Source organism: Polypterus senegalus, chromosome 10 (assembly GCF_016835505.1).
Source record: "Polypterus senegalus isolate Bchr_013 chromosome 10, ASM1683550v1, whole genome shotgun sequence".
Lineage (NCBI taxonomy): Eukaryota > Metazoa > Chordata > Cladistia > Polypteriformes > Polypteridae > Polypterus > Polypterus senegalus.
This window is the reverse complement of record NC_053163.1, coordinates 140,771,668-140,786,232: the sequence shown is the minus strand read 5'-3', so window position 1 is coordinate 140,786,232 and position 14,565 is coordinate 140,771,668. Positions and strand designations below refer to the sequence as shown.

Genomic DNA, 14,565 nt, shown 5'->3' with positions numbered 1-14,565 from the left:
TTCTGAGTATTTGGTGGCAGTGTGACGAAGTTGCTTCGGAAGATGGCGTTAGCCGCGGAGCTCAGCTCAGAGCAAAATGAGGTAAATGGGAGGGGAGATGATGACGCGACTCCCCCACCCGCCTTAACTGTCAATCCCCCACAAACACAGTCTCTCAGAATTTGCATAAGCACACCCCTTCACCTGCAATTTTAACTTAGTTACAAAGTGATCAAGTATAGTGGTAGTATATGTCACTCGCTCGCTTCTTATTGTTTCGCTGCCTTCTCAATTATATAATGCATGTTTTCTTCAGCGCTTTTTGGAGGTCTTCCTGGTTTTCTACGGACTTCGTTGACAGTCAGTTCACGTGATGACGTGGGAGGCGTGATGATGTCACACGAAACTCCGCCCCCCATGGCTTTCGAACTCAACTCCATTACAGTAAATTGAGAAAAATACCTTCCAGTTATGACCATTACGCGTAAAATTTCGAAATGAAACCTGCCCAACTTTTGTAAGTAAGCTGTAAGGAATGAGCCTGCCAAATTTCAGCCTTCTACCTACACGGGAAGTTGGAGAATTAGTGATGAGTCAGAGAGTCAGTCAGTGAGGGCTTTGCCTTTTATTAGTATAGATACAGTTCGTACGGTCTGGAACAGATTAATTGTATTGTATTTACATACAATCCTATGGGGGAAATTACTTACTTAATCACGACCAAATCGGGTTACGACCAGAGTTTTGGAACAAATTATGGTCGTGACCCGAGGTTCCACTGTATTGCATAATCCACATGTCAATTATTCAGTTGTTTATTCACAAGAAGCAAAACACATGCATTTTCTGATAAAACATTGTTAAACAGATACTTCCAGAATAATCAGCACACATTCCATACATTAAACGCACTCACATAAGACAGAGCTTTTGAATTTAAGATCAATTTAAGAAGCTTTTATTTTCCACTCGTACCTAGACATCTGATCACATCATATGTTAGTAAATTGGATTGTGACTTTTGCAAAAAGACTTAAAAATGCCTATAGTGAACAATAATTTATGCTGTTACAGACTCTTCCATTTAATTTTTATTTATTTTAGTAATTGTATCTTTCACTTTTTGTATAGTACCGTGAACTACATTCTGTATGAAAATGTATTGCTGTTTCCTGCATTATAATTTCAAAAGCAAAGGAACTTGCTGGCACGCAGGCAAATGATAGAGGTGGCAGATTCAAAAACATGAAGGCATACACCTTTTATATTCTGATCAGCACAGTTTCTACAGCTGTTTCAAGTTTGTGGTGTTAATCTAAACACCTGATGGATGTAATTGTGCAACTAACCCACAAGGTTGCACAAATGTAGACTACAGTGCAGCATACCACCCTGTAAAATGCAATTGGTAGCTAATGCCTTGGTTGGTATTTAGATTATGATGAGATGAAAACATTATGCCAAAATGAAACGATAAAAAAAGACAAATTATTTTTATTTGAAAGCAGAAATCAAAATGCAGCAATCGGAGACACAGGAATGGTGTCAAAATAGACAGGCAAACACAGGAAAAAAAAAAAAAAGTTAAATACAATCACAAATCAGAATAAGAAAACAAGGGTGATTTATATACTAAGTTATCAGGACTCAAGAAACCTGGGAACACACCCAAAAGAAACTTTTTCAAAAGGCAGGATTTACAATGCTCGAACAAAAAAGTTTTACCAAGCTGTTTCTTTTAATTATGCTCCCTAATCTACCATGTGACTATTGCCTTAGTAATGCTGCATGGCAAACGTTACAGCAAGAACGACCCAGAGGCAAATTACAGGCAAACAAATTTCCCTCTAGGATAATAATGTCTACCTAATTTAGCCTACGAGAAGTGGGTAGGTACAGAGCCCCTGCCAAATACTGGTACACTATATATACACTACATACACAAGCACAAGAAAACAAACAAACACAACTACTTTGAGCCAATTATATTGGAACTCACTAAACAAAGTCTTAAAATGACATGATTGACTTTAAACAACTAAAAGAAATTCTGGTTAAATAGAGCTTAACATGAAAAGGAGTTAATTACACCTCTAGTGAATGAAGGTTAAAAATTTAGTTTGAAAATGGCATAAAATTGTACCATGAAATTAAGTGAAACGAATTTGTGTGGCATATACCTTCATTTTATGTTGTAAAACTATTTAACTAAAGTTACTGTAAATAATTGTTTTTTCCCTTAAGTGACAATGCTGTCTCAAAAAACAAACACACTGGCTATTCCATTGCTTGCATTTGTTTTTAAACTGCAAAATAACATTTTAATGACATAAAGAAATGGGATACTCCTTTCTCTACATTAATGTCAAAGAAACCTTTGCTTGTCTTTCATAAAATACATAGTGAAGAGTTAAACCATCCCATTTTAAACTGTTTTATACAGCCCTATTTGTATTTTTGTAATTGGAAGAACTGGCATTGAACTACTACACTGCATTGTTTCCATTAAATTTTTAAATCAAATTTTAAAAGATTACGTACGCCTGTGGAACGAATACTCCATAAAAGATAGTATCCCTCCAGTTAGCAGATTTCAGCATAAATACATCTTGAATGATGAATTGGAGGTTCAGATCGGGCACAGAACACACAAGGCTTGCCTTTAGAAATGTAGTCCATTTCTTTTGTAGGATTCTCAGTCCTCCAAGGTCACCCTAACAAAATGCATTAAAAAAAGAAAAAAAAAAAAAAAAGATATGACATATCTTTACTTTCAGTGCAACAGATTCCCACATAAAATGAGATAAAATCCCTCCTTCTTTCAATGAAGTACAAATGTTACAGCACAAACAAAAATTTTAATCTGCCAGTTAGATTTTATATTTACATTACATTTACAGCAGGAAAAATAAGTATTGAACACGTCAATGTTTTTCTCAGTATATATATTTCTAATAGAGCTATTGATATGACATTTTCACCAGATGTTGGCAACAACCCAAGTAATCCACAGATACAAAGAAATAAAAACAAAATTAATAAATTATGTGTAATAAAGTGGAATGACACAGGGAACAGGTATTGAACACGCTTACTGAAATTTATTTAATACTTAGTAGAAAACCCTTTGTTGGTAATGACAGTTTTAAGATGTCTCCTGCATGGAGAAACTAGTTGCAAGCATTGCTTAGGTCTTCAAATCTTGAAGGTTTCAGGGGCCTCTTCTATGAACTCTGATCTTCAGTTATTTCCATAGATTTTCAATTGGATTCAAGTCGGGTGATTGACTGGGCCATTCTAGCAGCTTTATTTTCTTCCTCTGAAACAAATTGAGAGTTTCCTTGGCTGTGTGTTTGGGATCATTGTCTTGCTGAAATGTCCACCCTTGTTTCATCTTCAGCATCCTGGTAGATGGCAGCAGATTCTTATCAAGATACATTTCTCCATTCATCCTTCCTTCAATTATATGAAGTCTGCCAGTACCATAGGCTGAAAAACATTTCCACACCACGATGTTCCCACCTCCAAACTTCACTGTTGGTATGGTGTTTTTGGGGTTATGTGCAGTGCTATTTTTCCTCCAAACATGGTGTGTGCAATGACATCCAAAGAGTTCATATTTGGATTCATCTGATCGATTGATAGATATTTTATTAATCCCAAGGGGAAATTCACATACTCCAAAAGCAAAATACTGATAAAAAAACAATATTAAAGAGTGATAAAAATGCAGGTAAAAACAGACAATAACTTTATATTCTCCCAGTATTTCATTGGCTTGTCCAAATGTTGTGCAACAAACTTTAAATGAGCTTCAACATGCTTTTTCCTCAGTAGTAGAGTCTTGCATGGTGAACGTGCATAGAGGCCATGGCGATTGAGTGCATTACTTATTGTTTTCTTTGAAACACCTGTACCTGCTATTTCCAGGTCTTTCTGAAGCTCTCCACAAGTGGTCCACGGCTCTTGAACAACTCTTCTGATTATTCTTTTGAAATGATGTTCTTTCCACTTCTGGATTATGGCTCAAACGGTGCTCACTGGAATATTCAGAAGTTTAGAAATAGGTCTGTAACCAATGCCATCAGTATGTTTTGCAACAATAAGGTTGTGAAGGTTTTCAGAGAGCTCTTTGCTTTTACCCATCATGAGATGCTTCTTGTGTGACACCTTGTTATTGAGAAACCTTACCATCAATTAGGACTAAACTAGCTGATATTAATTTGCACTGATTGGGGGAAGAATTGCTTTCTAAATACAGATTTCAGCTTGTTTTTTGGCCTTCCATGCCTTTTTCTCTGTGTTATTTCACTTTATTACACATAATTTATGGACTTATTTGTTTTGATTTCTTTGTATGTGTGGATTACTTGGGTTGTTACCAACATCTGGTGAAAATTTCATGTTAATAGATCCATTGGTAATATATTTACTGAGAAGAAACGTTGACATGTTCAACACTTATTTTCCCCACTGTATCTATTTGGCTGATGCCTTTATCCAAAACGACTTATAAAACATTTGAGACACAATTGGTTACATTTGTTTTCTTTTCCCAATTGGAGCACAGCAGGGTGAAGTGACTTGCACAGGGTCACACAGTGTCAGTGGAAGGATTTGAAGTCCAAGGCCTTAACCAACACTACACTGCTGCACGAGAACTGTAGTTCCCGGTTTATGAAAGTAAAAACAATTAACCATAAGATGCTGGCTGTGTTTTCAAACCAGTTGCTCAGACTGACCTTGCATACTCGTGCAATTCGTGATACCAACAGCTTGTCATAGAAGTCATACTCCACAGCTGTCTCACTAAAGAATAAGTAAATCTTGTCATCCTCTTCTTCCCCTTCTGGGTTATTATGACTTTCTTCTACAAGATCCATATAAATGAACTTTGGTTCTGGGGGAAAAAAATTACAGCATAACATTACAGTACTGTACATTGAAAAAATGGGTATTCATTTTGGTACTGTACGTTCACAAAAAATGTTGCTTCTAAAATCTCTCAGATGGCATATTGTACTTGATCTCTCTCTTGTGAAAATGGAAATAACTATATTAAGAATTTTTAAATTGTAAGAGAAGCAATTGCAACCACTACTTAGCATGGCTGAGAATATGAAAGAAAATGCTCTGTTCCATGTTTCTAACTTGAACATTTGGGTTTATTTTGTTTTTCACAGTATTAGCGAGAAGAACAAGCTTGCTCAGAAAGAAATGTCACATCATCACCAAGTACTCTAAAAACTATGGATGTGCTTTTCATATTTAAATGTGTATTACAATAGGAGTATAAAAAATAATAATTGAAAGTTTTCAATCAGGGTCATACTACTTCCAGATGCTGTATGTAACACTGGGATTTTTTGATATTGTCTTCTCATTTTGCACATTATTTCCAGGAACAGACTATTTATAATTAGTGTTGGATAGCTTTTATTAAAGTTATATATAGCGAAAACCACCGTAACTGTTTCAAAAAACCTTTGTAGTTATTTAATTTGTGTAGTCTAACTTAGAATATAAGCTTAATAAAATTTGACATTTTCTATGAATAAATATCTAGAAAAAAATTAAAACTGAGACAGCCTTACTAAAAGTTTGATGTTTGCACCTTTTAACTACAATATCTCAAAAACACGACATGATATTGATGCTTTACTTTGAAAGAATTAGAGACAATTCCGTAACAAAATGACACCAATTTCAGGTGTTTGTGTTATCCACAATAATTTTTTGTGAATATATATATATATATATATATATATATATATATAAATATATATATATATATAAAATATATATATATAATATATATATATAAATATATATATATATATATATATATATATATATATATATATATATATATATATATATATATATATATATATATATATATATATATATATATATATATAACATATATATATATATATATTGTTTGCTACTCAATTAACTCTTTATTGGTTGATTGTATAAAAAAAAATCAATCAACAATATATCATGTCCTGCTTCCTCCTCTCACTGGATGCAACAAATACAGTACATCTGATTGGATGAACTGGGTGTCTTTCTGCACCAGGTCTTGGAAGGAAATGGGAATAAGAAGATGGCTTAGAAACAGGCCTAAAATTCTTTACTCCTCTGCTTCTGCCTTCACAATACAAACCTAAATATTTCCCAACCCTTTTGCTTATACATTATAAAGATACCAGACAAGTCTCTTTTCCTTTAACTTATTAATCTCTCTCTTTGGAACCTTTCACTACTGTCTCACAATCATACTCCATAAATCTGATTAGAACACTCCTTTAACCACTCACAATACACACCATATGATATCCTCATATGTTGATCTTCTGTTTTTTTTTCCTGGGCAATGCCCCATTTATTCTACCAACTGTTAATTTATTTAATCATTTTGAGTTACTGGCTGAATATAAAACAAATTGGACAATGTCCGCTCTTCTTCCCTTGACTAACTTATACCAGCTGATCACTCCTTATGTCGCCTATCCCAAGTTTAATTTTGTGAATACTATGCTCCCTCTTCTCCACCCCTCTCCCTGACACCCATTTTATTGCACCAAGGCTTTTAGAACTGGTGGTTACATGTTTTCCCCCCAATAAACATATATAGTTCTCATGATACTAAACAGCATTTTTGGCCCCTTGGTGCTCTTCCTGTTCCACTTAGTTCAATGTTTTGTAGTCCATTGCCTCACTGATTTTCTAACTTCAACTCAGATCTGTCCTAAGGATGTGTGATATATCATTGTTTTCCACCCTCCTCCTTCATTCTTCACTAGGTTTTGCTGCTCTACACCTGAAAAGAAACCAGGCTCCATACTTTATGGTACTTTAACTAAGGCTTCCTACCAAAACCTCTCTACTGCAGTATCTGGCCTCCTGACTTGCTTTTTGCTCCTTCACCTCTGGTCTTTTGATTCTAATTCTCTAGGATTTTGTATTTAAATATTCCTCTGTAATCTCATATTTTACTGCTCCTGGATCTATCTGTATTATCACTTTTGACTATGAAAAGTAATTTTTTCTCAAAAGGCACAATTGCTGCAAAAGTGGTTTTAACCTGTCTATGTAAGTCATCTCTGGAGTTTTTTTTTTTTAATTTGTTTTTTCTGTCCTCCTGGCCATCGGACCTTACTTTATTCTTTGTTACTTAGTATTGCCTAATCTTATTTTTATATTTTTTTGTTTTCTTTTTTTCATCTTGTAAAGCACTTTGAGCTACATGATTTGTATGAAAATGTGCTATATAAATAAATGCTTTTGTTGTTGTTTACTCTTCCTAACCTCTGGAAGTTCTCTCCTTTTAAGATGGATCTCTTATTTCACCAAAAGGGACCAAACAATCCAACACCTTTCAAATCATGCTTGTTTCAATATGGGTCACACTATTTTCACCAAAGGGGCAGTTTGCAATCGTTACTGCTGGGTTGTCAGTGAATTTTAAAAGGCAAAGCTAGGTTGTGGTACCATAAAGGTGAGAAACACTTATTTAATTTTGAAGCTCAATGATGATTAAAAAAAAAAAAAAAATCTCACAACAATTTTAGGTTTTAGTAAGACTCCGTGCTTAGTTCAGCATGCATTTTAATTGAAACAAAAAAAAACAGCAAAAATTACACTTAGCAATAGGAGTCAAAGCAGCATGCTTACCATTTAGCCAAGAGGGCTTGAATTCAGTTCGGAGGGAGTTTGCTGAATTGCGTGTAACCACAGGTTCTGAACCAAGAAAGTTGATAGAAGTTGCTGTATAAAGATCACTATCTAGAACAAATTGAAACTAAGTTTAGTTGCAATAATCTGTTAGCTATCCTGCTTAAGCTAAGGGGTATTTTAAATAGATGAAACTAGCTATTCTGACAGAGTGCTTGTTTCAGTAAAAAGTCAATATACAGTAAGTGAAAACCTATTTTAAGTACAAAAGTTAGACAAAATTTATCTAAAGACATTTTACAACATGTATGAAATCAATAATAAAAATTGATCTTTACAAGTAAACAGTGTGGACTGGAGACACCTGCTTGAGGGAAGTACTCAAATGAAGTACTTAAAAAAACATCTTTAGTTGTGTATACATTACATATATATTTAGTGCAGTATTTTCAATAAATATTCCAAAACAAAAAGAAACATTATTTTTTTCCTTCTTCCAATTTACTCATGGGCACCTCTAAGGCTTTGTCCCAGGGTGGGCTATGACCTGGGTTTTAAGTGTGAAAGGCTAATGTATAACCTGAGCTCAGGTGTAAAAAAATCAATATTCATTGGAGGAAGGCTATTTCTCAAAAATGTAGTGACATGAATATATGTTTAGCCATTTACAGTTAACTACTAATTAAAAATTTTCAGTCACCCAGAAATGTTCATGTTTTTGATAGAAATGGATACCTTACTAGTGTGTATAATGTCTATTACTGTTTGAAATTACTAATTTTTATTTTACTACTCACATATGGATGTAAAGTCACATTACAGCAGCAATTTCTTTGGTGTCCTAATGGCAAACTTCCTTAGCTTATCCTTAATTAGTCATGTTTTTTTTTTCTTCTTTATTTCGCCTTATACAATTACTTGTATTAGGAATTTGTTAGTTCTCACATTACCCTTGGGGTCAGAGCACAGGGTCAGCAATTGTACAGCGCCACTGGAGCAATTACAGATTAAGGGTCTTGCTCAAGGGCCCAGCAAAGTAGAATCTCTTTTGGCAGTGATGGGGATTCGAATCGGCACCCTTCTGGATACCAGAACAGATCCTTCGCCTCAGAGCCACCACTCCACCCCATGTTTACATAATAATCACTTATTAGAGAAACCTTACTAATTGCATTAGCATCACTGAAGCTAGTTATTCTGTTTACTTGTGTTGCAAGGTACCGGCATTCCTAAAGTCCAGTTCTGGGTTAAAAAATGTCAAAAATGAAACAGTTTTCTCAAGAAATGTGTCAGTCTATTTTATTTATTTATTTTTTTTTGCTAACTAAAGGTTGATCCATGTGACTGATTGCCAAGATTACACAGGTGTCTATTACTGTCCTGAGAGAGAAGAAGGAGAACTGGATCTACTCAGGATAGAAAAAAGGTAAGACCTATATGGACAACTGCATAACTGGATAAGTACATCGGAGTGTGTAGTTTGAGCAACAAATGCCTTACAGATCCTTTAGTTGTCTTTTTCTTAGGCATATTTTTTAAAGATGTCAGCGGAGGACCAGTAATGCATTCGTTTCACAAACCAGAGATTTGGATATCCTTCTCTTGTTATAAAGTTGTGCATCTGGACCTTCACCCCCCCCTCCATCCCCAATTGATAAATAATGCATCAATTCTATTAAAAACACAAAAAATTTTGGATGACCTCTTTTGACTGGTAGCATATTTCTTTCATTAATTCTGCCAAAGTATTTTGTCACCTTTGCATATCCAATTTTCAGACAACAAATACATTTTAGCAATTGTAATTTGTTACTATTGGTTAGTATATATTTTAACATTATTCTTTCACATGTTCACAAATTCTCTTTTCAATGTGCTTGCTTTGGAATAAGTAAAAAAGCTTTACATGATCTTAATCTCGCACTACTACTGCATCATTGTAGTTGTGTTTATCAAACACTTCGTGTGACGATCATAAAATCTATACAAGCTTCCAAGAACAGTAAGCCACCTAGGTTTCTTAAGTTTAGCTTGAGACCTTATAAGTGTTAAAAAGGACTATGGACAAAATATAAGTGCCTCTTTCTATAATATCGTGTTGTTTTAATGAAATTACTTTTTCAAAGGGAGTGTTTGCCTTTTAAGTCTTTTTTCAGGGCTGACCAAATAGGAGGACTGATTTGCTAGGGTCACATAAATAAGCAATTACTTTATATGGTAATCCTATGATATGAGATAGGTAGTATCATTACAGAGGGATGATTGAAAAGTTTATTGGATTATTTTTTTAACATAGTTATTTTCTATTCTATGTTTATTAAACTCTCTTCTAGTGACCTGCTTGCTTCATTTTGGTTGCTTTGCAATGTGAGCCACAAAATGTTTCATTTGTATCTTAAAAGGGTTTTGTTGGACAGATGCACATAAAGGGAGGATGATGCACAATGACCTCTCATTTGTAATTTTTTTTCACTTCAGTAGGTAAAATAGAGTTCATATAGCAAGAGACAACTGCAGGTTAGTCGTGCTGAGTGAAGGGGTATCAGCTCAATTTTGAAGAAGCCTTGTCTGGACTGTAAAACAAGAAGAAAGTTTTTAGATTGGACTTTTGGGTTTTGGACTTTTTAGATGATGACTTGGAGGACTATGAGGGCTACATCTGCAGGAAATGCCAGCTGATCTAGCACCTTGAGCTCAGGGTCGCTGAATTGGTGGAGGAGTTGGCTGGCCTGCGTTGTAGTAAAGAATTGGAAGGCTTGGCCAAGGTGTCCTTTAGAGAGATAGTGAGCACCCCTAAGGTGGCACGGGAAGAGATTCCAAACCAGACAGGTACAGATATGTAGGTCACAGTCGCAAGGCATATGGTAAAGGGTGCACACTGTCTGGGGGGCATCAACCCCAGAATTAGAGGTGTCAAACTGTTTTCAGGTTGTTGCAGAGCAGGACATTGTGTCTAATGAGTCTGAGGTGGTAGGCAAGGATGAGGCGCCCCAACGGAAACCAGTTCTTAGAAAGAGAAGTGTAGTGATAGTTGGGGACTCGATCAGTAAGGGGATTGAAATGCAGGTTTGCTAAAAGACAGTCTTGCATAGTGTGGGTAAGTCTGTCAGCTCTTGATCCAAATTGAAAGAGTTTGGTGCCAGCCTGAAGAGCAGAACCGACAAGGTACTCTTCTCTGAAGTTCTGCCCGTGACCTCCGCCAGTCCAGGTAAGACTGAGGAAATCAGAAGGCTTGACGCATGGCTCAAATCTTGGTGCAGGGTAGAAGGGTATAAGTTTATTGGGCATTGGGATTCCTTTTGGAACAGATGGGATCTGTTCCACTGTGACAGGTTACATCTGAACCAGAGGACACCAATGTATTGAGGAGGTATATGAGGAGGTTAGTTGAGGATTGTTTAAACTAGGAAAATGGGAGTTTAGGACAGGCCAGGTTTAGAACTATACATGGAGGAACAAAGAACAGTGCAGAAATAATAATGAGTAGTAATGTAATTTCTAACCTAACATTTAAATGTAGGAGTAGCACATTACAAATAGCTTGCATTAATGTGAGAAGGTTCAAAAATAAGGCGAATGAGTTGGAGTTGTATGTAGCAGAGCATAATTATTATATTATAGCAATAATGGAAACCTGTCTAAATAACATAGATGAGGATGAGTATAACACAGAGGGATACACATTTTTAGGAAGGATAGAACAGAAAAAGAGGTAGGTTGATGTTTATGTAAAATAGAATTTAAATGCAAGTCCTCTTCAGTTGGACGATGAGCTCCATCTTACTGAGGACATTTGGTCCTTAATATTTTTTTTAAAAGAATTGAGTGGACAGGACTGGCAATTTGTGTTGGGCTGAATGGCCTTTTCTCATCTAGATTGTTCTAATGCTGCAATTACAAAAGAGGAAAACTTATTATTATAACAGAATCCCATTAGAGAGCTAGATCTAATCTTCTGTATAGTTAGACCCAGTCTCCTTTAACTGGAATTTTTTGTCATCCGAAAGCAAGCTCTCCCACCGAGCCACTGCTGATGATGACAATTTACTTGCTATCTTTACTATGCTTGTTAGGGGTGTGACAAGGTGCCAATTATCCATCTGTCACATTATACAATAAAAGGTATTTAAATGAACAGTAAAAAAGGACATACTATTTTTCTGAGAATATGTCCAAGTCCACAGCCTACAGACATTGACTAACCCCTTAAGATAGATTGTTAATATATTTTCTTGTTTCTTCAGTGTATAGGTCTATTGCAGGGCTATTCAGTTAAAAATTCAGTTGTGCCAGATTTTCAAACTGAGAAATTTAGCTGGGCCAGACATTTTCACTGGCCAGTAAACAGCAGATAATAACAAACTTTAAACCAATACAAATAAATTTAGTGAAAAGAAGCAATTTTAAATTTAAAAAAATTTAAATTTGGTCACATCTAACATAGGTACATCAAAAAGTGCATAAAAAACAATAAAGCTATAACTGAACAGAATCTGCGGTTGGAAGCAATGCTTTTTTCCCCTTCTGAAATAAAAAAAAATAAAACATTTTGGTCATATCTGACCTAGCCATATGTCAAAGTGCATAAAAACAAAATAATGCACAGTATATGCAATAACATTACTTTTCATCCATCCATCCATTTTCTAACCCGCTGAATCCGAATACAGGGTCACGGGGGTCTGCTGGAGCCAATCCCAGCCAACACAGGACACAAGGCAGGAACCAATCCTGGGCAGGGTGCCAACCCACCGCAGTACACACACAAACACACCCACACACCAAGCACACACTAGGGCCAATTTAGAATCACCAAATCCACCTAACCTGCATGTCTTTGGATTGTGGGAGGAAACCGGAGCGCCCGGAGGAAACCCACGCAGACACGGGGAGAACATGCAAACTCCACGAGGGAGGACCCGGGAAGCGAACCCGGGTCTCCTAACTGTGAGGCAGCAGCGCTACCACTGCGCCACCGTGCCGCCCACATTACTTTTGAAGTAAAATAAATATTTTGGTCATATATGACCTAGGAACATCATAAAGTGCATTTAACAGAATAAAAAAAGAACTGTCAATGCTATCAAAGCCATCAGTGTACAATCTCGCAACAAGTGATAACAGTAACTAACACACATGAATACTCTACTGTACACTGTGGAAACATAGGTTTGTTTTAAATAACCACATGTGTGATTAGCAGTGCCTTTTTTGTAAAAACATAAGTTGGCGGTATGCATACACTGCGTTTGGATAAAGTCTGAGGTACTGCGATGGTATATACAGGCCAAGAGATCTAGTGCTACATATTTTTTTTTTTACCAAATAAACAAAACAACATTTAAAACATAAAACTGACAAATCGTTAAGTATACTAAAAATATGAATTCTTGACATTTACAAAGCGCATTACTCACTACTAAAAGTGCTTCACAAACTCCATGCAGGTTGGACTGCCACCTGCATAGATAAACTGCACTGTAAAATATTGTACTTGATAGTTTAAGATTACAAACACAGAATAACTGAAATAAAGGAATATTAACCACAGGTTAATAATGAGCTCTACATTCTACAAAAAAATGTTGTTATATAGCCCCACAAAGCAATCAGTGCTTAATTTAATTGAATTGTAAATAAAATTCCATAATTTTTGCATGTCTTCATCAAATTTAGTCTTTTTTTTTTTTTTTTATTAATTTTATTACAATCCATACAAAGCAATCAAGATTTTACAAAAAGAAAAATTGAGTTAAGAACAGATCGATCCCCACCCCTGAGAGAGAGAGAGAGCAAGCCAAATAACGTTAAATTTAAGGCTTGTAAACATACCTAATTTAAAAAAAATTCTCTGTGCTTTATGAACTTATTTTAAAATATTACTGATTAGATCCTGCCATGTTTTGAAAAAAGTCTGTACAGATCCTCTGAGTATTTTTTCCAATTTCAAATAATATAACACATCGGTTTCCCACTGACTTAAAAGAGGAGAGTTTGGATTCTTCCAGTTTATCAGAATGAGTCTGCGTGCCAACAGTGTAGTGAATGCAATCACAATTTGTTTGTCTTTCTCCACTTTAAACCCCTCTGGAAGAACCCCAAACACAGCTGTTAATGGGTTAGGAGGGATTGTGAGTCCAAGTCTTTCTAATTCTTTTGTTGCTTTGAGTGTCAATGGCTGATAGCCATCCTCGTAACAGTCATGACTCTTGCAGGGTCAAACAAAGTGTGTGAGCTTGGGGAGCCAACAATTCGTATAAAGAGAAGTGCAGAGACACTGCTCGTCAGTAATGAGGCTCTGATTGGAGTAATAATTTGTGAAAACTCACGTTCGCACACACTTGATGAAAGTGGAATACAATGAAGACTCAGGACACAAATGATTAGAAGTCATTTAATATGCAGTTGATGCCACATTAATCCCCCCCCCCAAAAAAAAAAAATCATCACTGTATCACACACTACCACCACCACCACTTCTAGACACACTAGAAGGGTACTGTTGCAGCCAGGAACCGAATGTCACGTAGGAGGACAGACATACAACACCACACTGCATTGTGGGTTTCAATGCCATTAAGCTATGTGGCATACTGCATTCATGGTCTGTACTACTGTAGGAATTCATGTAGGAATTTCTGAGGGCTTGCAAAATGTGTTTTTCTCTGTGTTTCTGATGGGACCTCAGGCTGGGCCACCATTTCAGTAGGCTGGGTTTACTGGTGTTGCCTACAATCATTTTTTAAGCACATCAGTTAACCGTTTCACTGTAGTATTTTATTATGCTTTGATTTTATAGTGGCTCTGTTCACTATCAAATATGCTCTATTAAACTATAATATATGGTGTTCTAAGGTGGCTTAGGAATCTGTAACATCCTAACCACCTAAAAGACAATGTCTG

At 35.9% G+C, this 14,565-nt stretch overlaps 1 protein-coding gene across 3 annotated transcripts in view; it reads right to left on the bottom strand.

Annotated features, from left to right (window-relative positions):
- Positions 1 to 14,565, bottom strand: part of si:ch211-129c21.1 (uncharacterized protein LOC563087 homolog) — an 82,009-nt gene that overhangs the window by 24,314 nt on the left and 43,130 nt on the right. For all 3 annotated transcript variants that reach the window (XM_039766878.1, XM_039766880.1, XM_039766879.1), the window contains exons 7-9: positions 7,663 to 7,773; positions 4,722 to 4,879; positions 2,521 to 2,693 (exon numbers count right to left, since the gene is read on the bottom strand). In XM_039766878.1, the coding sequence (XP_039622812.1) occupies positions 2,521 to 2,693; positions 4,722 to 4,879; positions 7,663 to 7,773 (442 nt within the window). The remainder of the gene's footprint in view (positions 1 to 2,520; positions 2,694 to 4,721; positions 4,880 to 7,662; positions 7,774 to 14,565) is intronic.